Source organism: Rana temporaria, chromosome 6 (genome assembly GCF_905171775.1).
Source record: "Rana temporaria chromosome 6, aRanTem1.1, whole genome shotgun sequence".
Lineage (NCBI taxonomy): Eukaryota > Metazoa > Chordata > Amphibia > Anura > Ranidae > Rana > Rana temporaria.
In genome coordinates this window covers 7,866,968-7,893,366 of record NC_053494.1, presented here as the reverse complement: position 1 = coordinate 7,893,366, position 26,399 = coordinate 7,866,968, and the positions used below count along the sequence as shown (strand labels likewise).

Sequence of the window (26,399 nt, the reverse complement as noted above, 5' to 3'; positions counted from 1 at the left end):
TTTTTATCAGCGTTATACTGGCACCGCGGCTCCCGCCCCAGTCTGAAAGGGGCCCAAGGAAAGAGCACACTTGTAGGAGGGACACTACAGGCTTCCTGCAAAAAAAAAAAACTACAGGAGGGGGCAGAGACAAGACCAGTCACTCTGCATATGGAAAAAGCACACCTATAGGAGGGGATCCACCCACTACAGGCTTCCTGCAGAAAACTACAGGAGGAGGGCGGAGACTAGACCAGACACCCTGCACAAGGGGCTCCACCCACTACAGGCTTCCTGCAGAAAACTACAGGAGGAGGGTGGAGACTAGATCAGAGACACCCTGCACAAGGGGCTCCAACCACTACAGGCTTCCTGCAGAAAACTACAGGAGGAGGGTGGAGACTAGACCAGACACCCTGCACAAGGGGCTCCAACCACTACAGGCTTCCTGCAGAAAATGACAGGAGGGGGCGTAGACTAGACCAATCACTCCGCACAAGGGTCTCCACACACTATAGGCTTCCTGCAAAAAATCTACAGGAGGGGGGCGGAGATTAGACCATTCACCCTACACAAGGGGCTCCACCCACTACAGGCTTCCTGCAAAAAATCTACAGGAGGGGGGTGGAGACTAGACCATTCACCCTGCACAAGGGGCTCCACCCACTACAGGCTTCCTGCAGAAAATGACAGGAGGGGGGCGGAGACTAGACCAGTCACCCTGCACGAAGGGGCTCCACCCACTACAGGCTTCCTGCAGAAAATGACAGGAGGGGGGCGGAGACTAGACCAGTCACCCTGCACGAAGGGGCTCCACCCACTACAGGCTTCCTGCAGAAAATGACAGGAGGGGGGCGGAGACTAGACCAGTCACCCTGCACGAAGGGGCTCCACCCACTACAGGCTTCCTGCAAAAAATCTACAGGAGGGGGGAGGAGACCGGACCAGTCACCCTGCACAAGGGTCTCCACCCACTACAGGCTTCCTGCAGAAAATGACAGGAGGGGGGCGGAGACTAGACCAGTCACCCTGCACAAGGAGAGAGAGCAGCAGTGAGTGGTCTTTATTACACATTGAATTACTGCACAGATGTGGAAGAAATACACACGGCACACACAGAGATTCAGGAAGAATACACACTCTTATATTTAGACAATAGTTGCTGATTGTGGCGTTCAACTTTAAAAAGGTAAAAACAGAACTTCACATCATATATACTGTACACTTAATTAAAGATATTAAAGTAGACATAAATCCAGAAATTGGTAAAATCATATAAGCACATTACTGTCATTTCAAAAATAATTTTCACTCTAAATCTGCAGCTTTTATTACAATTCCCGGTGATCCTGACACACAGACCCTTGTACAGGCACTTCCTGTTACGGGGTGACAACTGCCTGGCAATTGTGCTCCTGCGTTGTCACCCCGTTACATGTTCCCCTGGTGGAGACGACGAGCAGCCGTGCTGGCACATTGCACAGGGGGCAATCCACCGTCATCAGGAAGCTGCAACCGCGCATGCATGTAGACAGGAAGTGGTGGGAGAAAATCAAGGGCACTAAAGATAGGTGGGTGGGGGGGAGGCAAATTTATATGATACACGGTGCTTAACAAAACTAAACAGGGTTTAGTGAAAGGAAGCCTCTCAGGCCAGCTGTTGTGTGACAGCCAAAAGATCACAGAAGAAGAAGAATCTCAAATCGCTAATGTGCAACTAGCGCCCCCTTCAGTCAGTCCATGTTCCCCTGCAGCACTGGTATCCGTGTCCCAACCAGTATACTGGCCAAATAATTAGTCTCTTTCTCTTATTCAGCTGTTCCCGGGCGTCTTCCCAACAACAGATTTCATTTTTCCGTTTACTTCAAATGAAAGTCAGTTTTGCCGAATTTACTAAAAAGTTGGAGTTGAAGCATCTGAGAAATGCAGACAGGAGCGCTGGCGCCCCCAAGTGGGAAGGGCACAGTATGACGCTGCATGATATTGTACATATACAGGAGGAGGTCTGCACTGGACACAAGGAGGAGTTTGATCTCGGAGAGATGTAGAATTTAATCTTGCAATGGTCGGGAGGGGGTCAGTCCTGGGCCTACAAGTTGGTCAGCAGATAGGCACTCAGCCAGTACAGCGGGAGGGTGATGAAGGTGATCAGGACAGCGCTCCCCTTGTTGGGGTAGGGGTAAACGTTCCCATCTGCTGACTTGCAGCCGTTCTCGTTGTCTGGGATGGGAGCCTGGTCTATGGAGATGGACTCTACTTTGCAATCGCTAACATAACCTTTAATCCAGTCAATGTAGGCGTCGGGCTTTATATAGACTCCGGGTCGGTTCTTTGCGGCGCACTTGTCTCCCCAGCTGACCACGCCAACCTGGTACCATTTACTGCCAATATTGCAAGCGAGGGGTCCACCCGAGTCACCCTGGAATACAAAAAGACAATCGTAGTTATAAATCACAAAAATAGGCAACAATGTATACATCTCTCCCCCCTCTCTCCATATCTCTCCCTCTCCCTAGCTCTCCCTCTCCCTAGCTCTCCCTCTCCCTAGCTCTCCCTCTCCATATCCATATCTCTCCCTCTCCATATCCATATCCATATCCATATCTCTCCCTCTCCATATCCATATCCATAGCCATAGCTCTCCCTCTCCCTCTCCATATCCATATCCATAGCCATAGCTCTCCCTCTCCCTCTCCATATCCATAGCCATAGCTCTCCCTCTCCCTCTCCATATCCATAGCCATAGCTCTCCCTCTCCATCTCCATAGCTCTCCCTCTCCCTCTCCATAGCTCTCCCTCTCCCTCTCCATAGCTCTCCCTCTCCCTATCCATAGCTCTCCCTCTCCCTATCCATAGCTCTCCCTCTCCCTATCCATAGCTCTCCCTATCCATAGCTCTCCCTCTCCCTCTCCATAGCTCTCCCTCTCCCTATCCATATCCATAGCTCTCCCTCTCCCTATCCATATCCATAGCTCTCCCTCTCCCTATCCATATCCATAGCTCTCCCTCTCCCTCTCCATATCCATAGCTCTCCCTCTCCCTCTCCATATCCATAGCTCTCCCTCTCCCTCTCCCTCTCCATAGCTCTCCCTCTCCCTCTCCATAGCTCTCCCTCTCCATAGCTCTCCCTCTCCATAGCTCTCCCTCTCCATAGCTCTCCCTCTCCATAGCTCTCCCTCTCCATAGCTCTCCCTCTCCATAGCTCTCCCTCTCCATAGCTCTCCCTCTCCATAGCTCTCCATCTCCATCTCCATAGCTCTCCCTCTCCATCTCCATAGCTCTCCCTCTCCATCTCCATAGCTCTCCCTCTCCATCTCCATAGCTCTCCCTCTCCATCTCCATAGCTCTCCCTCTCCATCTCCATAGCTCTCCCTCTCCATCTCCATAGCTCTCCCTCTCCATAGCTCTCCCTCTCCATCTCCATAGCTCTCCCTCTCCATCTCCATAGCTCTCCATCTCCATAGCTCTCCCTCTCCATCTCCATAGCTCTCCCTCTCCATAGCTCTCCCTCTCCATCTCCATAGCTCTCCCTCTCCATAGCTCTCCCTCTCCATAGCTCTCCCTCTCCATAGCTCTCCCTCTCCATCTCCATAGCTCTCCCTCTCCATCTCCATAGCTCTCCCTCTCCATCTCCATAGCTCTCCCTCTCCCTATCCATAGCTCTCCCTATCCATAGCTCTCCCTCTCCCTCTCCATAGCTCTCCCTCTCTATATCCATAGCTCTCCCTCTCCCTCTCCATATCCATAGCTCTCCCTCTCCATATCCATAGCTCTCCCTCTCCCTCTCCATATCTCTCCCTCTCCATATCTCTCCCTCTCCCTCTCCATAGCTCTCCCTCTCCATAGCTCTCCCTCTCCATAGCTCTCCCTCTCCATAGCTCTCCCTCTCCATAGCTCTCCCTCTCCATATCCATAGCTCTCCCTCTCCATATCCATAGCTCTCCATCTCCATAGCTCTCCCTCTCCATATCCATAGCTCTCCCTCTCCATATCCATAGCTCTCCCTCTCCATATCCATAGCTCTCCCTCTCCATAGCTCTCCATAGCTCTCCCTCTCCATAGCTCTCCATATCTCTCCCCCTCTCCATATCTCTCCCCTCTCCATATCTCTCCCCTCTCCATATCTCTCCCCTCTCCATATCTCTCCCCTCTCCATATCTCTCCCCTCTCCATATCTCTCCCCTCTCCATATCTCTCCCCTCTCCATATTTCTCCCCTCTCCATATCTCTCCCCTCTCCATATCTCTCCCCTCTCCATATCTCTCCCCTCTCCCTCTCTCCATATCTCTCCCTCTCTCCATATCTCTCCCTCTCTCCATATCTCTCCCTCTCTCCATATCTCTCCCTCTCTCCATATCTCTCCCTCTCTCCATATCTCTCCCCCTTACATTTTTACAAAGTCATCCAGAGAATAACTAACAGAGATGTTTATCCTCGGGGATCTCGCACATACCTGGCAGGCATCTGTAGTGCCCTCCTTGTACCCCGCACACAGCATGTCTGATTGGATGGTTGTCACGGGTTCCTTTGGGCCTAGGTCAATGCTGTGCAGACATTGGCAGGTCCTGGAACTGACGACTTGCACTCGGCCCACTTGCATGGTCTTGGGGTTAGGGAGAGAAACTGCAAAGACACAGAACATCATAACAGGTAAGTCAATGTGCTTCTCCTCGTCCAGCTCCCAAGGCAAGGATCCAAACTGTGCCCCCCTCCCCCACTGTTAATATGTACTGTAGAATAGGCAGGGCCGCCATCAGGGCCATCTGACCCCCCCCCCCCCCCTATAGCAACTCGCAGCAGGAGTGAAGTCTTGACTTTGTTCGGGAGGGAAAGAAAGAAAGAAACTGAGACTTATGTTACCATAACCCCCCTCCACTTATCTCGCAGCAGGACATGGCTCCCAAACAAAATTGACATCCTATCCCCCCCCCCCCCCCACACAAATAGAGATTTCTTTTGGTGGTATTTGATCACCTCTGCGGTTTTTATTTTTTTGAGCAATAAACAAAAATAGAGCGACAATTTTGAAAAAAAAATGCAATTTTTTTTGCTATAATAAATATCCACCCAAAAAAATCTCTAAAAAAAAAAGTTTTTTTCCCTTAGTTTAGGCCGATATGTATTCTTCTACATATTTTTGATAAAAAAAAAAAAAAAAAAAACGCAATAAGTTTTTTGATTGGTTTGCGCAAAAGTTATAGCGTCTACAAACTATGGGGGATAGATTTATGGTTTTTGTATTAATATTTATTTTTACTAGTAATGACAGTGATCTGCGATTATTTTTTTTTTTATCGACACTGCGACATTATGGCGGACACATCGAACACTTTTGACACATTTTTGGGACCATTGGCATTTTTATAGCGATCAGTGCTATAAAAATGCACGGATTACTGTATAAATGTCACTGGCAGGGAAGGGGTTAACACTAGGGGGCGAAGAAGGGGTTAATTATGTTCCCTGGATGTGTTCTAACTGGTGGGACTGACTAGGGGCAATGACAGATCGCTGTTCATACATTGTATGAACAGACGATCAGTCATTTTTCCCCCAAAAGAACCGGGAGCTGTGTGTTTACACACACAGCTCCCGGTCCTCGCTCTGTCACGAGCGATCGCGGGTGCCCGGCGGGCGCGATCACCGCCGGGCACCAGGAGCGAGCAGGGGGCTCACACGCGCCCCTATGGCCTTGGAGGGTCAAAGCGACATCATGACGTCACTTCCAGTCCAGGGTGGAAGTAAACAAAATTTTTTTTTATAAAAGCAAAAACTATCATTTTTTTTCCCCCCCATCTTTTTCTTTTAGGGTAAAGAGATTTGAGGTGTTTTTGACACCATATTTCTCCATAGAGAGAATCTGTCATCCTTATTTCTATTACAAGGGGCCTGTGCAATTTTGTTAGCCATCTATTATTTATCTATTTACGCAACATCTTTCACATTTTACAAAACAATTGGGGTATACATTGGGGCAGATTCTCGTAGATCTCTGCGGCGGCGTAACGTATCTCATTTACGTTACGCCGCCGCAAGTTTTACGGGCAAGTGCAAGATTCACAAAGCACTTGCCTGTAAAGTTGCGGCGGCGTAGCGTAAATCCCCCTGGCGCAAGCCCGCCTAATTCAAATTAGGCGGGTAGGGGGCGTATAGCATTTAAATTAGGCTCCTTCCCGCGCCGAACCTAATGCGCATGCGCTGTCCGAAGAATATCCCAGGGTGCATTGCGCTAAATGACGTCGCAAGGACGTCATTGGTTTCGGCGTGAACGTAAATGGCGTCCAGCCCTATTCACGGACGACTTACGCAAACGACGTAAATTTTTTAATTTCGACGCGGGAACGACGGCCATACTTAACATTGGTTGCCCCTCATATAGCAGGAGCAACTTTACGCCGCTGAAACCTAACGTAAACGTCGTAACTTCACTGCGTCGGCCGCACGTACGTTCGGGAATTCGCGTATCTAGCTAATTTGCATACTTGACGGGGAAAACGACGGAGGCGACACCTAGCGGCCAAAAAAAAAATGCATTTAAGATCCGACGGCGTAAGAGCCTTACGCCTGTCGGATCTAATGCTTATCTATGCGTAACTGATTCTAAGAATCAGTCGCATAGATACGACGGCGTACATGGCGTTGCGCCGTCGGAAGTCCTTTCAGAATCTGGGCCCTTGTGTTTTTTTTTTTTTTTTAAAGTCATACAAGTTCACAAAACTGCTGCACAAATATGACATAAAAAAAAATAATTGTAACGATCGCCGTATTATTTCCTAGGGTATCTGCTAATAAAATGTATGATGTTTGGGGGGGTTCTAAAAAATTTCTAGCAAAAAAAAAAAAAAAATTCAGATTTAAACTTGTAAACAAAAAGTTTCAAAAAATCTTCACGCGATTCTCCTGCAGCTTCCCCTACAAACATGTGACCTATGCCCCTCCCCTTACCTCCTTGTTGGGTGTTGCCCCATCCGGTGACATAACAAATCAGTCCGGCCGGGACCTGGACGCCGGCGGCCAATAAGCTGATGGTGCCCACGCGGCTTGTCAAGGACAGCGGGCGTTTAAGTTTGACCACGGCGATGTCTCCGGAATAGGCGTCTTCGTTGTACAATGGGTTCTTGTACACGGCTTCGATCATCAGAGTCTGGGTGTCGGCATCTGTTGGATCCAGGTTGGTGGTTCCAGCGATGACATCATAATCTGAAATGGCGTGCTCGCTGCCGAATAAAAAGGGCAAGCACAAATTAACATCTTTGATATCCAGCAACTTCACCCCTGCTTTCGTGGCCATTGGAGAGGCTTTATGGACTTTTAGCTGATGGAAGAGGCCTGTCTACCCAAGACTTAATGGCCCAGTCCGTGCATTTCCCAAATGTACCCCCAAATCCTCCCTCATCCCCTCTAGGCCATGTCCCGGAATTACTTTTAACTTGCTCCTGTGGTGAGAATTTGCTTTTATTACTCCCTGTGGTGTCATACCCCTCTCTACAGTACACCTTCACCTCCACAAGATGGCGCCAGTCCATGGGCATCTGCAGAAGTTTTTTCGGGGGGGGGGCATCATTTTAAGGTCACCCATGCTCCTTTTGTCAATGTCATGAAGGGGGAGGGGGGCTTAGCCGTGACACGCAAGTAATTATTTTCAAAGGGGAAACAGCAGACTTTATTCCAGGCGTGCGCCATGTACAGGGTGCACGTTCCAGATGTGCGCCATGTACAGGGTGCACGTTCCATGTACAGGGCGCACGTTCCAGGCGTGCGCCCTGTACAGGGTGCACGTTCCAGGCGTGCGCCATGTACAGGGTGCACGTTCCAGGCGTGCGTCATGTACAGGGTGCACGTTCCAGGTGTGCGCCATTTACAGGGTACACGTTCCAGGCATATGCCATGTACAGGGTGCACGTTCCAGGTGTGCGCCATGTACAGGGTGCACGTTCCAGTCGTGCGCCATGCACAGGGTGCACGTTTCAGGTGTGCGCCATGTACAGGGTGCACGTTCCAGGCGTGCGCCCTGTACAGGGTGCACGTTCTAGGCGTGCGCCATGTACAGGGTGCAAGTTCCAGGCGTGCGCCATGTACAGGGTGCATTGAGCTGCTATGGATAACCTGCCTCCTCCTCTGTTGTATAATGCAGAGCTGGGCAACACCTGTGCGGACACCTTGCCGATTCCTGATTCCAGGGGGGGGGCACTTGCCCCCCGCCCCTACTTGCGGACACCCATGCGCCAGTCTTCTGAGTTTGATGACATCCAGATCCACTCAACTCACTTGCTGTTAGCTCAGGCTATCTCAGAGCCGCCACTTGGGGGGGGCACTAGATCACACCTGCCCGGGCTTCCTATGACCCTGTACCGCAAGACGCCCACGCGTCATCCGGGGAGGGAGCGCTGCGCTACTCTGTGCTGCCACTGAGGATAATTCTTCCTGACTCTTTTCTCAGGGGTGTCTAATTTATATTTTTTTAATACATATAATTTTTTTATTACAGCAGAAAAGCAGTCAAAGGAATGTGTGGACTCATGAGATGTGGGGGCACAAGGGATACTTACGTAGGGAAACAATGGCACGCCGTTAAAATCCACTGAGCCGAGATTATGGAGCCTCCACATGCCGGGGCGCCCATGTACCTCACATTCACTTGCCAGTTATAATTAGCGATATTTCCATCAGTTCCTCCAACAATGCGGTCCTGAACTGTAGAAAGAGAGAGAGAACCCATTAGTACCAAAATGTCATCCACCCCCAAAGAACAGAAGGATGCTTAGGGGAAGACAGTACCATGCATAGCAGTTCAGAGGCTCAGACCTGACATCAAGGTTAACCCCCCCTTCCCAAAAAAAATGATTCTTAGTTTGTCAAATTGCAAGCACCGATAGGCCTCACTGATGGGCACTGATGAGGCAGAACTAATATGTTGCACTGATGGGTGGCACTGATGAGCCCTAATAGGCGGCACTGGTGGGAAACTGATGGGCGGCACTGGTGGGCACCGATTGGTCTCACTGATGGACACTGCTGGTGCTGTAATCAGTGCACCAATTACCTGTTGAGGTCTCGCTTGTGAGGAGACGCCGCTGATTGGCTCTCCTCACACTCTGTCAGTGTGAGCCCGAGGAGAGCTGATAAACGGCACTTCCTTGTCTACATGTGACCGGCCGACACAGCCCATCACAAGGGTAAAGAGCAGCGTCATCGGCTGTTTACCGAGGTCGCGCCGTGTCCTAGGAACACGAAGCGGCCGCCGCACTGCACGCCGCCAGAGCGACGGTTCTGGGGCGTCGCGATATGACGTTGTCCCAGAACGGAAGGAGATTAGGCACGCCGTCATTTTCACAATACGGCTAAAGGCAAGTGGTTAATGCCCAAGCACAATTTTGCAACTTTGACATGCGTTAGTGAAACCGTACATACGTACATATTACCACAACTACTTTGTGCATCGAGGTGGATTATACTGTGTTTTTTTTGTTTCCCCAGGACAATTTGAGCTTTCATTTGGTGGTACGTTATTATGGATCTCCCTTGATTTGGTTAGATTATCAAAGGAAAACTGGCCCAAAATAGTAAGAAAAAAAATAAATAAATACTTTTAAAAAGGTAGCTGTATTTTACTTGCAACTACCATAGCCTTCCACCAAAAAACAACCCAAAATAAATTCTCCTGCTCCTGACAATTGCAGCTATACCATATATGTGTATGTTAGTTATTATATGTACCCGTAATACAGGCCAGAAACAATAGTGTGTATTTTGCTTTTTTTTTATCCTACCTAAAAACAATAATAATAATAAATAAAGAAAGAAAAGTCCCCCCCACAGTTAGAATCACTCCCTAAGAAACACTTAACCACTTCAGCGCCCCCTAGTGTTAACCCCATTCCCTGCCAGTGTAAGTTACACAGTAATCGGTGCATTTTTATAGCACTGATCGCTGTATAAAATGTCAATGGTCCTAAAATAGCGTCAAAAGGGCGCCATAATGTCACAGTCACGATAAAAGATCACCGCCATTACCAATAACAAAAAAATTATAAAAAAAAAAAAGACATAAAACTATCCCCTATTTTGTAGACGCTATAAGTTTTGTGCAAACCAATCAATATTATTTTTTTTTGTTTGATGAAGAAATTATTTTTTATTTTTATATATTTTTGGGGGATATTTATTATAGCAAAAAAAATATATATATTTTTTTAAATTGTTGCTCTTTTTTTGTTTATGGCGCAAAAAATTGGGTTGGGGGGACTGTCAATTTAACACCTTCAGAGGAGAAGACTTAAAATAAATAATTAAAAATAAAGGTAAAAGTCACCCACAGTCTGATGTCACAAATAGTAGTGGAGTTCTTACCTTGAGAAGAAGCAAAATTCAGAGCTGTAAAAAAAAAGAAAAGAAAAGAATACAGATTAGTCACAAGCACGTGTCCATGCAATCAGGTTTATTACAAGTCGTCTCATGCGACCGATTCTCCCTCACCGGTCATAAACCAGTTGGACACACTGGATGAATTACACACACACACACACACACACACACACACACACACACACACACACACACAAAACAATTCTAATAATCAAAAACAATTAGAAAAAAAAAAATCGAAATCAAATAAAAAAAAAAATATCAAAGTGTGCCGCATGTCCTATGCTTCTGCTCCCTCTGAAATTCCCTCCCCCCTCACTTTCTGGCAATTCCCCGCTGTCAAAATGACAGCCAAAAGTTGCTGTGTAAAAAGGCAATAGCTGCTGCCAAAAATAGGCCATTATGCGATTCCCATTGGTGTGATTTTATGAGAGTATTGCCACTACTACCTTTGAGGGATCAAGGATTCCCCTGGGGCACACACACACACACACGCATATTATACACACACACACACACATATATTATACACACACACACACACACACACACACACACATGCATATTATACACACACATGCATATTATACACACACACACACACACATATGCATATTATACACACACACATGCATATTATACACACACACACGCACGCGCGCGCGCATATTATACACACACACACACACACACACACAGTCCCTTTAACCACTTGCTTACCGGGCACTTAAACCCCCCTCCTGCCCAGACCAATTTTCAGCTTGCAGCACTGACGCACTTTGAATGTCAATTGCGCGATCATACAACACTGTACCACTACCCATATGAAAATTTTATATATTTTTTCCTACAAATAGAGCTTTCTTTTGGTGGTATTTGATCCCCTCTGCGGTTTTTATTTTTGATTAAAAAAAAAAATACAGAATTTAAAAAAAAATTATATATTTGTTTTAAAATTTGCAAAAGGGGAATTTTTCTCCTTCATTGATGTACGCTGATGAGGCTGCACTGATAAGGCGGCACTGGTGGGCACTGAGAGGTGACACTAAGAAGTGTCACTAATAGATGGCATTGATAGGTGACCTTGATAGCTGGCATCAATGGGCACCGATAGGTGGCACTGATTGGCACCACTGGTGGGCATTGCAGGTGGCACTGGCAGGGGGTACTAACTTTGCAGAGAAGGCAGAATTGCCTCCTTCCTCCTCGGAACCGATGTCCCTTACACATGAGTCGGTGATCGGCTTTTTTTCTCTCAGTGTGAGGAGAAAAATAGCCGAACAATTACCGGCTTTTGTTTACATCACGTGATCAACTGTCATTGGCTGACAGCTGATCACGTGGTAAGGGGCCGGGGACCAGCCCTTTAAATCGGATCTGTGATCACCCGGGTCTCAGTGACTCGGGGGATCACAGCACGCGCCCTGCAGGGGCCAGCGAAGGGGAGGACGTCTATTGACTTCCTCCTGACATTTGGGGTCCGCCATCCCGTTTTTTTTTTATAGCTGACATGCCCAGCCTGCCCTGTACCACCCCAAACAGCCCTATACCACCCCAGCCTGCCCTGTACCACCCCAAACAGCCCTGTGCCACCACAGCCTGCCCTGTGCCACCCCAAACTTGCCCTGTGCCACCCCAATCTGCCCTATGCCACCATAACTTGCCCTATGCCACCCCAACCTGCCCAATGCCACCCTAACTTGCCCTGTACCACCCCAACCTTTCCCATGCCATCCCAACTTGCCCTATGCCACCCTAACTTCACTATACCACCCCAGCCTGCCCTGTACCATCCTAACTTGCCCTATACCACCCCAACCTGCCCTATGCAACCCTAACTTGCCCTATACCACCCCAAACTACCCTATATCACCCCAACATGCCCTATACCACCTTAACCTGTCCTATACCACCCCACTACACCAACCTGCCACTATACCACTCTATACTACCCTAACCTGCCACTATACTGCCCTATACTATCATTTACAGGGGCTGGTTTGGGGTGCGCCCCGTGCCCGTGCGCTGCCTGCTTGGTGCTGGGCAGCCTAGACAGAGGGGGGGGGGGTGACACCATGTTTACCGCACCGGGTGACACCAACCCTAGTGACGCCACTGGCTGTAGCCGTCATTCGGCCATAGCGCGGGCGCCAAGTGGTTAAGAGAACCTGTCAATTGGTCTCATGCAGGAATCTGAATACTCAGACATACCTCTCAACTTTTTGAGATGGGAACGAGGGACACCTATCAGCAAAAAGTATGCAGGCATAGGACACACCCCTTGCCACGCCCCCTTAAAGGAGAATTGTAAAAAAAAAAAAAAGAAGGATTGGTTAAACCCACAAATGCTTTTTTTTTACCACGACTATTCCTTTATATTGGCTTTTGGAATTTACAAATGCAGCAATTTAGAGATCAGAAGAAAGGTTTAGCGCTGGAAAACACTTTGAAAGATAAAAAGTGCATTTTATATACATCTATATAGATCAGACCAAAATGAGGGACAAATGAGGAGGAATGAGGGACAGAGGGACATTGCTCCACATCAGGGACAGTCCCTCGAGCTCAGACATAATATATTATATTATAACCATACAAGCTTATTTATTACATTTTTATAGATCTCCCTTAATGGATTTGGCCTCATAACTCTCCTCACCAGACCAAAGTGACATTTAAAAGAAGAACAAACACTGTAAACGAGTTATGAGAAATCACGCCCAGCTTGGTAAAGATTTTTTTATTGCAGCCGTTTATAAACCCTGCGGTGTTGGGCACTTTGAATTACTGTGGAGGGAATACATGGATGGGATCCGGTAAATATTCTGATCTATGTTAAAGTAAAAGTTACTCAAACATCTACGAAAGTATAAAAGAGCTAAACCGGCCATAAAAACGACAAGATATCTCAAGTTTAGCCCCAAAAAAATAATAAATAAATAAAAAAAATAAAATAAATAAAATCGGATGAGAAGAGGCAACAGGGCCACCAACAACTCGCATTTCAGCTTGTTTGTTATATATATATATATATATATATATATATATATATATATATATATATATAAAATATTATTATTATTATTATTATTATAATAATAATAATAATAATACAGGATTTATATAGCGCCAACAGTTTGCGCAGCGCTTTACACCAGGTTAACCCCTTCACTGCCAGTGTAATTTTTACAGTAATCAATGCATTTTTATAGCACTGATCTCTGTATAAAATGTGAATGGTCCCAAAATGGTGTCAAAAGTGTCCGATGCGTCGGCCATAATGTCGCAGTCACGATAAAAAAAAAATAAAAAAAACCCCGCAGGGGTGATCAAATACCACCAAAAGAAAACTCTATTTGGGGGGGGGGGGGGGGGGAGAAGGACACAAATTTTGTTTGTTTGTTTGCAATTGTCAGTTAAAGCGACGCAGTGCCGAATTGCAAAAAGTGGCCTGGTCTTTGGCCAGCCAAGTGGTCCGGAGGTTAGATGGTTAAAAAGGCCGCTGCGCAAATACAGTATGACATAAAATATTGCACCAACCGCCATTTTAATCTCTAGGGAATTTTTTTCTGAACTCCTCAAGAGTAAGGATGAGCTCCGGCGTGTTCGCATAGAACACGTGCAGAGCCCGCCAGGAAGTCGGCACCCGCGCCAGGAAGACATTGTCCGATGCTCGGCTGCAGAGATCGGGAAATGTCTGCCTGGCTGTGATTAGCGCAGCGCGGGTGCCGACTTCCTGGCGGGCTCTGCACGTGTTCTATGCGAACACGCCGGAGCTCATCCTTACTCAAGAGGCCCCAACAGGTCATGTTTTCAGGATTTCCTTCAGATGGTGCAGCTGTGGTAATTATTGGCAGTGAAACCGATCAAATCACCTGTGCAAAATAATGGAAATCCTGAAAACATGACCTATTGGAAAAAAAATAAAAATAAATGTATGTATGTATATCATTTTTTTTTGTAAAAAAATAAAAAGGCCACACCCCTGTCATCTTTAAACCACACCCTTTCCTCTTTAGGCTCCACCAATGCAACGACTGGTGTGAATGGACCCCAAGCTCCTGTGTTGAGAGGCTTTTGCTCGCTTCAAGTAGGTTTTCCATATCTCTGCAAGTCAATTGGAATATAAAATCTGCATGGAGCACAGGAAATCTGCATGAAGCACAGGAAATCTGCATGGAGCACAGGAAATCTGCATGGAGCACAGGAAATCTGCATGGAGCACAGGTAAATGCAGGTCAGAAGGAGGTCAAGTGTTCATCAATGAATTCTGAATGGTCACTGAAAAATCTCAAACTGACGTCAGAATAAATGCCAGTGCTAAGTGATAACAAAGGCACTTCCAGTGGTGGAGTTGCTCATATTCACCTGCTAAAATACCCATAAATGACATCACAGTGGGCCAGCAGATAGGGTTGGGCTAAACCCATATTTGCGGATTATCGGACATATAATGCTGATCTGACCACACAGGTACTGCTCTTGGCTAATCTATGAGTAAGCACTGTTTGATAGTGTGAAACGCGTCAGCTCTTCTGTCCTGTGTTCTGCTGTGGCATGTATTTTTGATACAAATTTCTACAAATAAAGGCTAATTTTTGGAGTGCGGCTGTCCAGAATTTTCTCTCATCCAATTTCCGTTCTTGGCTCTTGGTGCCACTTAACCCAGGAGGAACACCGGGGGATGGGGACCTGCCCAAATAATGTTCCATTTGATGGTGGTCATGTGACATTCACAAACCAGTTTCACAGTCAAAGAATTTGGACTCAATCAGGCCGAAACGTGTCAACACACAGACTGAAAGATCTGTAACCTGTGTATGTTTAATTACAATTCACTTTGCTAAATAAAAAACAGGAATAACTGGTATAAAGATGTTCCTATAGAGAAAACCCTAAAGACAAATCAGCAGGTTGCAAAAAAAATAAATAAAAAGTTCCAGCTTTTCTTCTCATCCAGAAGCCCGGTATTTTCATTACGCCAACACCGGAGCTCTCAAGACTTAACCCCATCAATCCCAGGACAACAGGTAGGATTTATTAGTGCTCATCGTATGAGTCACAAGGAAGTAATCCCGGAATCACTTAATATATCTCTTCAAAGTCACTAAGTAGGAAGGAAACACCTAAATGCCCTACTCAGAGTTGGCAGTAAGAATGCAAAGCAAAAAAAAAAAAAAAGGAAGGACCCTCTGCTGCCATACCCGAGGGCTTCCCTTCTCTCTTCTTCGCACAATTGACACAGGAGAGCCCTGGGAGGAAGTTGCATTACATATCGTAACTGCCTCCCAAGGATGCCACGGAGGAGGGTAGGCAGAGCTTTGGGCTGTTGAGACCTGCTGCCAGTGCCACACTTAATACAACTGGCGGCTGCCAATTCTAGTAAGTGCGGCCGCTGGTTTGTCCGAATGCAAGGCCAGTCACAGGCCCAGCAGCCGGTATTATAATACCGGCAGCGGTGTAGCCACTTTATGGGGGGTGCCAGACCGATTTGCCTCCTGCCCCCTGGCCCAGTACACCCCATTATACTGGCACTATACTAAAAGTACAGTGCAAGCCGGCGGGGACTCCTAATGCAGGGAGCCGGGGAGAGGCTGCCCCCCCCCATTTCCACCCCCCTGCAAAGTGCCGGCCTTTGCCAAGATACAGCGTTGACTCCAGCCCATCCAATACCAATACTCCTATGTCCCAGTCTTTGCCTCCTTACCTTGGCACTTGTGCCCTTCCATTGCCCCTGTAGGCCCTGTCCCAACTTCCAGGGGTGCTTGGATGGGAATTATTCAATATGCCACCCTTGTAGTCTTGGGCTCCTCATACAGGTATGTGATAGTGAGGCTGCTCTTTGCACTAACAGGATACCCACCACTAGGGAGCCCAACGTGTGGAATCCACATGTAAAAAGTCCAATGGGAACGACAGACCAAAAAAAAAAAAGTCCAAAGTCTTATGCTGTGTACACACGATCAGGCTTTTACCCGGCCAAACCACATCGGAATTCCATCGGAAAAAATATAGAACATGTTCTATATCGAAAGTCCGATGGAATTCATTGGAATTTCCGATGAAAAAACTCTAATGGGGCTACACACGATCGGAAAATCCAATCGTATGTACGGGGCATAAGAACACTTTTACACTGATGGACCGATCGGGTCCGCCTGTCAGTTTTTCACTGATCGGACCATCCATTGCCCCCTATGGAGCGGCAGATGTCAGTGGACACCTACCAACATCCGATCGGATTCTGTCTGATAAAAACAGACGGATGTGGATTCCCAGATTGGATGGAGCGGTATGTTTTCATCCGACAGCCAATAGAGAACAGGAGGGGTGTGTCCGTGTCTGCTCTTCATCAGCGAAGCGGACACAGACCTGTCACCCGCCTGCTCACCGGGTATCAGCGGTAAGATCCCCTGCTGAGCGGGTGGATCCGCTAGTGGACTCCACAAGTGTGAAAGGGGCCTTAATAATGGCGTTTATTAAGCCAACACCTCACAGGGAACAAAAGTCCTCCCCTTCTTCAGGGCTTGAAGTATTGTGTGTAATCAGGGAGGACTCAAAATGGCACAACCACCATACAGGCCAACTTCGTAACTTAAAGAGGAGTTCCACCTAAAAATGGAACTTCCTCTTAACCCACTCCTCGCCCCCTTAGATGCCACATTTGGCATGTCATTTTTTTGGGGGGGAGTGGGGGCTTCAGGAGAAGGGAACATCCTGTCCCACTTCCTCCTTCCGCCGAGGGGCTGGAAAGGCGATGAGCTTAATCGCCTTTTCACAGCCCCTCCCTGTAGGCGAGCGCCTGTCCAATCGGACGGCGCCGCACCGCTCGCGCATGCGCAGTGGGTGCCCGGCCGTGAAGCCGAAAGCTGTCACTGCCGGGTGCCCACACTAAGAATGAAGACACCGGCCGGCGAGGGGGGGGGCGAGGAGCGGACCCCCGGCCGTCACGTCGCTGGAGCAGGTAAGTGTCAGTTTATTAAAAGCCAGCAGCTACACTTTTTGTAGCTGCTGACTTTTAATAAACTTAAAAAAAAGGTGAAAAACCCCTTTAAGAATGAGGGACACCTTGGAATGTAGAATGCATCATGCACCACTGTGAAAATGGGCGTGGCTAAATGGTGCAGAATGGGTGTTTTTTTGTTATTATTTAACAAAGTTTATTTATTTTCAATAAACCAAAAAACATTAGGCAATGGTACATTCTACAGTCATTAAGATTAAAACAAGTAATGCAATACTGGGTGTGGTTTAACCACTCGAGCTCTGGAAGGATTTACACTAATACAGTGATCCGTGACAATACTGTCACTGTAATGACACTGGCTAGGAAGGGGTTAACCCAGTGGCGGCTGGTGCTCAAACGCAACCAGTGCCTATCAAATGCAACCACTGTGCCCATCAACTGCCGCCAGTTTGCCCCCTCAAAAACCGCCAGTTTGTCCCGTAAAATGCCGCCAGATTGCCCTCCCGCCCAGCACTTACCTTTCTCGGGGCAGCCATCCTCCCTCCACGCTCCCTCGACGTCTTCTCCCGCCCTCGATGTCGCTTCAGCCAATCAGGTTACCAGTAACCAGACCCTGTGAACCTGATTGGCTGAGACGAGTGTCAGTGTTAACCAGGGAACGCACACCCTGTGCGTCCCCTGGTTAACTATTTGGAAGCCGATTACAGCCAACAGGCTGCAATCGGGAAGCCTATCAGAGCTGCTGGCACAGACACTTCCATAGCCAGCCAGCTGCCGTTATTCAGATGGCCGGTGCTCACTAGGGGGGGCGGCCATCTGAATAGTGGGCGGCAGCGGTGCCGGCGACAATAGATTCATGCAATGCAGGGGGGGGGCGCTCCTGCACCCACTATGGACGCACCGCCACTGGGTTAACCTCTAGGGGTGTGCCTAACAATGGCAAATGTGTGACGATTTTTAAACACAGATCTCTTGGTTTCTTATCTCTGCTGACCCCAGAGACAGCCAGGGATTTCCTGTTTGGATATGGGACAGGAAGTAAAAGAAAATCTCCCCAATGGGACACAGATTTAATAAAAATACTGACAGTTTCCTCTTTCCTACTATTCAAAATAAAAAAGAATAAAAAAAAAAAAAAGAAGAAGAAGACGACGTTTTTCCCCCTAGTTCTACTTGAATGATCTGGAAATTTCCAGAAGGGACGGCACATTCTGGGCACACAGAATATTTCGAGCCCTGAGGAAGGGAGGTGTATTTGTAGTACCCCTGAAACGCGTTGATTTAATTTATTTTTTAATTTTTTTATGTGTGTCTTATTGTGAACAAAGACCTTTATTAGACTTTGAACCCCTTCATGCCAGCCCTCTCATTGGTTAAAAAGGAGACTAAAGGCGGCGTGAGAAAGTGTGATGTGCCCTGCAGGAAGAGGTCAAACAAGAGAGAAGAATAGTAATAATTAGTGATTACAGCAGTCGGGTTCTGTACACAGTCTTATCTCCGATCTGTTTGTTCCAGGTATACAGAGATGTGTAAACAGCCCGGGGGAGGGGCAGATCATTAAACCTCAGCCAGTCTCCGACGTGAGAATTTCTAACACAAGAGTTCCCTCAATATACTTCTGAACTTTACAGGGGATTGCAGCCACTTGGCCTCCAGTTCTGGGCAGAGCTGGGAACACTTTTTGTAGTTAGGCTTTTCATTGAACTGAATGAGGGGCGTAATGAGCGTGTTGGGGGTGCAGCTCTGTAGGACGGTCATAGGGAAGTGTGACCCATAGTGAAAGTGTTGGAGGAAGGATCTGCAGGAAAGATTTTCTGCATATAGAATGGGGCGTGGCCTGGAGGGTGTAATGTTCTACGCAAGATGTAATACACAGTGTCTTAAAATAAGTATTCACACCCCTTGAAATGTTCCACATGTTGTCATGTTACAACCAAAAAAGTAAATGTATTTTATGTGATAGATCAATGCCCTGTATTTGGCTTCATCCATCTTTCCATCAACGCTGATCAGCTTCCCTGTCCCTGCTGAAGAAAAGCATCCCCACCACATGATGCTGCCACCACCATGTTTCACGGTGGGGATGGTGTGTTCAGGGTGATGTGTAGTGTTAGTTTTCCTTGCAAAAAGTTCAATCTTGGTGTCATGTGACCAGTGCACCTTCTTCCACATGTTTGCTGTGTCCCCTCCCCCACATGGATTCACAAACTGCAAACAGGAGTTTATTATGTCTTTCTTTCTCCAATGTCTTTCTTCTTGTCACTCTTCCATAAAGGGCAGATTTGTGGAGAGACCACTAATAGTTGTCCTGTGGACATATTCTCCCCCCTGAGCTGTGCAGCTCCTCCAGAGTTACCATGGGCCTCTTGGCTGCTTCTCTGATGAACGCTCTCCTTGCCCGGCCAGTTTAGGTGGACGGCCATGTCTTGGTAGGTTTGCAGTTGTGCCATACTCTTTCCATTTTCCGATGATGGATTGAACAGAGCTCAGTGAGATCTTCAAAGCTTGGGAGATTTTTTTTTTATATATATAACCTAATCCTGCTTTATACTTCTCCATAACTTTATCCCTGACCTGTCTGGTGTGTTCCTTGCCCTCCATGATTCTGTTTGTTCACTAAGGTTCTCTAATAAACCTCCAAGGGCTTCACAGAACAGCTAGCTATATTTATACTGAGATTAAAATGACACACACAGGTGGGCTCTATTTACTAAATAGGTGACTTCTGAAGGCAAATGGTTTCCCTAGATTGTAGTTTAGGGTATCGGAGTAAAAGGGGGGCTGAATACAAATGCCCCCCCCCCCACACTTTTCACAAATTTATTTGTAAAAACCATTTATAATTTTTCTTCCACTTCACAATTATGTGACACTTTGTGTTGGTCTATCACATAAAATCCCAATAAAATACATTTACGTTTTTGGTTGTAACATGACAAAATGTGGAAAATTTCAAGAGGGGTATGAATACTTTTTCAAGGCACTGTACTGAATGTAATACACGCCACAGTCTGAAATATGTGTACTTCGTAGCATAATTGGGCAAAGTCTGGAGTGTGTAATGTACTGCACATTTATTCTGTGCTGTAAATGGCATACTCCTGACCACTCTACACTACACGCTGTGCGGAGTGGTCAGGAGTATGCCATTTACAGCACAGAATAAATACAGAATATAATGGAATGACCTCCTGGGTTTCCCTCTCAATACAACTACTATGGTATAGCCGGTTGCTGGCGGTGTACCTCTCCATATAGTGATGCAGCAAATTGGATCCTGAAGAGAAAGTGAGAAGAATCTCAATGTGTAACCCAGTGTTAGCCCCCCCCCCCCCCCGGTATTGCAACACTCCCATCTGCATATCATGCCATTATCTGTATATATTATACATCATACAACTAATTAGGTTACATTAGCAATGCCGACTGTTTCCTGGCAGAGTTCCGCCTGACATTTTCCAGGTATGGTGCCATGTAGATGGAGGCAGCGTGCCAAAGACGCAGCTCCTGGGCACTGACACACCCCAGAAGGCTGCCAGCTCACGTGCGGGCCGGAGAGTTCACATGCTGGAACCGGGGATGCCACGTCCAAATACGACCTTCTCCACTTCCATCACCACCATTGACCAACCAGAAAGTGTTTTCCGATGCCAACGTCTTTTTTTTATATTTCTATGAGACAACCTTTGTCACTGGGACAGGAAGTGATGGGAAATGTACATTTGTAGAGTTGTCACCACAACAGGAAGGTCTATTCTGGTGACAATTCAGGGCCCGGGCACATGTGTGGCAGGAACTACCGCTCTTCTGAAAAGTGATTCATGCTTGGTGGGCAGTGGGACGAATGGGGCCCCCCTTACGTTGGTGGCCAGCGGGACGAATGGGCCCCCCCCCTTACATTGGTGGCCAGCGGGACGAATGGGGCCCCCCCCTTACATTGGTGGCCAGCTAGAGAAGCAGAAATTTCTCCTTCCAAAGGAACCCCAAGCAACCTCTGGAGGAACCCTGGTTGAGAAAGGATGCCGTGTACCATTTTCAAAGCCATTGCTGGTTCCACATAGACTGTCTGACCAATCAGAACACAACAACCAGTTCAAATTTCCTGCTGAACGTACAATGGCTCAATAGGCCCCTTACAGTGGTGGCCAGCAGGACGAATGGGCCCGCCTTGCATTGGTGGACAGCGGGACGAATGGGCCTGCCTTGCATTGGTGGCCAGCGGGAGGAATTGGCCCCTTACAGTGGTGGCCAGCGGGACGAGTGGGCCCCCCACTTACAGCGGGGGCCAGCAGGAGGAATGGGGCCTCCCTACATTGGTGGCCAGCAAGAGAGAAGCAGAAATTGCTCCTTCCACAAGGAACCCTGGTTGAGAAAGGCTTGGGTACCATTTTCAAAGCCATTGTTGGTTCCACATAGACTGTCTGACCAATCAGAACACAACAACCAGTTCAAATTTCCTGCTGAACGTACAACTGGTCAGATCCGGGTGCGCACCTTACGTTACACTTGAGTCAGTCCTCACATTCCACCTCGGCTAATCTGTAATCGCTGTTATTACACAACACGTCAGAGTCAACAAGACGGAAATTATTATTGATGGATCTGACCTTATCCTATCACGAGGACAGGATCAGACAGCCTGGGATCTATAATAGACAGGACCGGATTTGCTCCAGATATTGATCTTTCTGGTATAATGAAACATTGATTGTCTGAAATATTTTGGATGTACAACCGTTATTGGGTGGATCACCCCATATCTCTGTGGAGGTCAGAACTGCCCATACATGAATTGGATCAGCAGCAATCTGGCCACATTTGAGCTGTGGAGGAATTAGGCCCCCCTTACATTGGTGGCTAGTGGGAGGAATGGGGCCCCCCTTACATTGGTGGCCAGCGGGAGGAATGGGGGCACCCCTTACATTGGTGGCCAGCGGGAGGAATGGGGGCACCCCTTACATTGGTGGCCAGCGGGAGGAATGGGGGCACCCCTTACATTGGTGGCCAGCGGGAGGAATGGGGCCCCCCCTTACATTGGTGGCCAGCGGGAGGAATGGGGCCCCCCCTTACATTGGTGGCCAGCGAGAGGAATGGAGCCCCCCTTACATTGGTGGCCGGAAAGGGGCCCCCTTACATTGGTGGCCAGCGGAAAGAATGGGGCCCCCCTTACATGGGTGGCCAGCGGGAGGAATGGGGGCCCCCCTTACATTGGTGGCCAGCGGGAGGAATGGGGGCTCCCCTTACATTGGTGGCCAGCGGGAGGAATGGGGGCCCCCTTACATTGGTGGCCAGCGGGAGGAATGGGGGCCCCCTTACATTGGTGGCCAGCGGGAGGAATGGGGGCACCCCTTACATTGGTGGCCAGCGGGAAAAATTGGGCCCCCCCTTACATTGGTGGCCAGCGGGAGGAATGGGGCCCCCCCTTACATTGGTGGCCAGCGGGAGGAATGGGGGCCCCCCTTACATTGGTGGCCAGCGGGAGGAATGGGGGCCCCCCTTACATTGGTGGCCAGCGGGAGGAATGGGCCCCCCCCCTTACATTGGTGGCCATCGGCCCTGTTGGCTAAATAAAAGTCAGATCTAAAAATCGGAGGAAAATTGTTGGCCCAAACAATGATTGTATCTGAATACAATAGTAGGAAGGGGGAGATTTCTCCAGTCATCATGGATGGGGGAAATTGAGTAATTTCTTTCAATGAACAAGAGAAACCTAAAACACGCATGGCCTGTCATACACTATACAATCTCCTTTAGATTTAGCATCAACTATGTAGTGAAAGGGCCTCCCCGATTTGATGCAGGCTGAATATACTGTATTGTTTAGATCCTGTTACACAACCGTTGGTAAATCTAAAGGAGATTGTACAATATGGCCAGCTTTATGCACACCACACATTTACAAATTTGATTGTAAACTCTGCTTTAAGGTAGGGTGACCAGACATCCCCGGTTTCAGGGGACAGTCCCCTGATTGAGGACACTGTCCCCGGACCAAGTCTGTCGCTGGTTTTGTCCCCAGATTGGATTTAATAGGGGGCAGGGGCAATTTCAAAGACCGTCAGTGCAGAATTAAAATAAAAAAAAATAGAATTACACCCTCCGCTCCACCGTGCCTACTAGCATAGGGGGGGTGCATTTTTCCCATTATCTGCGCCCCCTTCTGATGATCATGTGCTGGTCGAATCGGAGGGAATATTTCTTCAGTTTCGGGCGCATGCCCATCCAGCTCCACTCGCATGTTCTTCTGCCTAGGCTTAAGTCCCGGCCAGCCACCTGCCTATCTCCTTGCCTTCCCTGGCGGAGTGATCTTCCTCCGCTCCCCATCCAGTAGTAGCCGGGGCCCGGAGAGTAAGACTTGAAAGGCTGTGAGGCGGGCAGCGACGGGCAGAGAGTCGCTGATTGTTGCCATTACTATTAAAGAAAAAATATGTCCCCGGATTTCATTAAAAAAATCTGGTCACCTTACTTTAAGGTCACCGTACATCCCGGCCCGGCAGTCTCGGTAGGGTCACCGTACGACCCGGCCCAGCAGTCTCGGTAGGGTCAGCGTACAACCCGGCCCCGCAGTCTCGGTAGGGTCACCGTAAAACCCGGCCGTCTCGGTAGGGTCACCGTACATCCCGGCAGTCTCGGTAGGGTCACCGTACGACCCGGCCCGGCAGTCTCGGTAGGGTCACCGTACGGCCCGGCAGTCTCGGTAGGGTCACCGTACGACCCGGCCCGGCAGTCTCGGTAGGGTCACCGTACGACCCGGCCCGGCAGTCTCGGTAGGGTCACCGCACAACCCGGCAGTCTCGGTAGGGTCACCGCACAACCCGGCCCGACAGTCTCGGTAGGGTCACCGCACGACCCGGCCCGGCAGTCTCCGTAGGGTCACCGCACAACCCGGCAGTCTCTGTAGGGTCACCGTACAACCCGGCCCCGCAGTCTCGGTAAGGTCCCCGTACAACCCGGCCGTCTCTGTAGGGTCACCGCACAACCCGGCCCTGCAGTCTCGGTAAGGTTCCCGTACAACCCGGCCCCGCAGTCTCGGTAGGGTCCCCGTACAACCCGGCCCCGCAGTCTCGGTAGGGTCCCCGTACAACCCGGCCCCGCAGTCTCGGTAGGGTCCCCGTACAACCCGGCCCCGCAGTCTCGGTAGGGTCCCCGTACAACCCGGCCCCGCAGTCTCGGTAGGGTCCCCATACAACCCGGCCCTGCAGTCTCGGTAGGGTCCCCATACAACCCGGCCCTGCAGTCTCGGTAGGGTCCCCAATCTCAGTCTCAATTTTAGGCTTACCAAATCTATGTCATATGAAGACCAACCCAATCTATCCAATCAGGCAGACCCTTGTACTACAGAGTTGTTGGTAGATCGATCGTATAATCAGACTGTAACGTGTGTAGTGATCTTCAGATCTACAACTCACCACACCTTACGGTCTGATTCTCCAATCACCTTTAGATCTACCAATAACGATGTAGAGTAAGGTCCTGCCCGATTGGATGGATTAGTTAGATCCTCGTTTTACGTTTTTTGATAAATCGGAAGTTGACGGTGCAAAGATGACACAGTCAGATTTGGTTGTATATAGTGACCCTGATTGGATAGTTCAGGTGGATTCCCATGTTACAAAGTTCTAGTAGATCTGACAGAGGCTACATACTGCGATCTTTTTTTTTTTTCCCCAATCAATGCGCAATTTGATCAAATCTGCAACCAATCGAATAGCCACAACTTCCCTTCCAATCGATTTAGACTCGGATTTGATTGGCCAGGGTGGAGTATTATTAATCGTTTTGCACCGATCGCTCACGAATACAAAATGTATTTCGAGGAGATTACATGGAGGAAAGTGAGACGCAGTCGGTTCCTTTGTATGATCGAAATACACTTCCCCATGTGTGGCAAAATTGATCGTATGGGTTGTCAGCAATTAATTGATCTCTTCCAATAGGAATAATCAAATCAGAAAAGAAAATCGATTTATTGATGTGTGTACGGCCACCACAGTTTGTACGGTCAGATTGCATTGTGAAGTGTATGGTGGACGTGCGTTTTTCCTTTCATCGATTTTGATGATATCTTTTCTACACACATCTGTATACGTCGGTCATTTCATACTTCAGTACACAGCAGCTGGCGTCTCTCTAAGAGGCCATCGTCACGTCTACACACGCCCAAATCAACCCGACTCTGCTCTCCCAACAGATCCATCGGGAAAAAAGTCAAGTGCAATCGATGAATAATCAAAAAGCCAACTAAACTAAATGGAAATTTTGCATAAAACTCCATCTGGTCACTTCAATTGCACCGAAGTCATTCCAAAAGTATCAGCAGCACTTACCTGCCAGGAGGACGAGAAATTGGCGTAGAAACGTTCCCATCGCTGAAATTTAGACCCCCCCTCGTCTTATGAGGGTCCAGGCAACCGGTGGGGGTTCAGGGAAGAGTATCAGAAAAGATCCAGGTGTGAGAAAGGCACAGAGAAGTAAATACTGGGGGACAGGTAGGCCAGAAGATGTCTGGGGGACAGGTGGATGTCTAGTCCAGAGGTCTTGGGCAGCTAGGTAGATGTCCTGTCCAGGGGAGGGTCAGGTAGATGTCTTGCCCAGGGGGGGGGGATCAGGTAGATGTCTTGCCCAGGGGGGGTCAGGTAGATGTCTTGCCCAGGGGGGGGTCAGGTAGATGTCTTGCCCAGGGGGGGTCAGGTAGATGTCTTGCCCAGGGGGGGGGTCAGGTAGGTGTCTTGCCCAGAGGGGGGGTCGGGTATGTATCTCCTCCAGGTGAGGAGTTCTTTCTCAGGATACAGGCGGAGATGGATGGGGTCAGTGTCACCCAACTCAGCAGTTTCAGGAATGTGAACAGGTGGATGTAAGTGGTTTCACCTGAGAAGCCAACCTAACCTGTTCCTGAACATTCCCCGCCTCCCCGTCCTCCTTCTTCTCCTCCTCCTCGTCCTTCTCCTCCTTCGCTGGGAGCTCCACTGTTTACCAACATGCACCTCAGCATTCCCATTGTTCCCATAGCGCCCAAGTTACAGATTGTCAGCTCTGTGGGGGAGTGGGCTTGTTACGTGTTAGATAGCAAGTGCAAATTGTGGAAGCA

The 26,399-nt window shown here is 48.4% G+C and overlaps 1 protein-coding gene across 1 annotated transcript; it reads right to left on the bottom strand.

Moving 5' to 3' along the window:
- Positions 1–1,101: 1,101 nt before the first annotated feature.
- On the bottom strand, positions 1,102–26,186 carry PRSS8 (serine protease 8). Its single transcript, XM_040356016.1, has 6 exons — positions 25,639–26,186; positions 10,330–10,353; positions 8,529–8,673; positions 6,925–7,196; positions 4,433–4,602; positions 1,102–2,398 (listed from the first exon to the last, which is right to left on the bottom strand). Exons 1-6 carry the CDS (start codon positions 25,676–25,678, stop codon positions 2,069–2,071), a joined length of 981 nt encoding a protein of 326 aa, XP_040211950.1. The 5' UTR covers positions 25,679–26,186; the 3' UTR covers positions 1,102–2,068.
- Between the last annotated feature and the right edge of the window lie 213 nt (positions 26,187–26,399).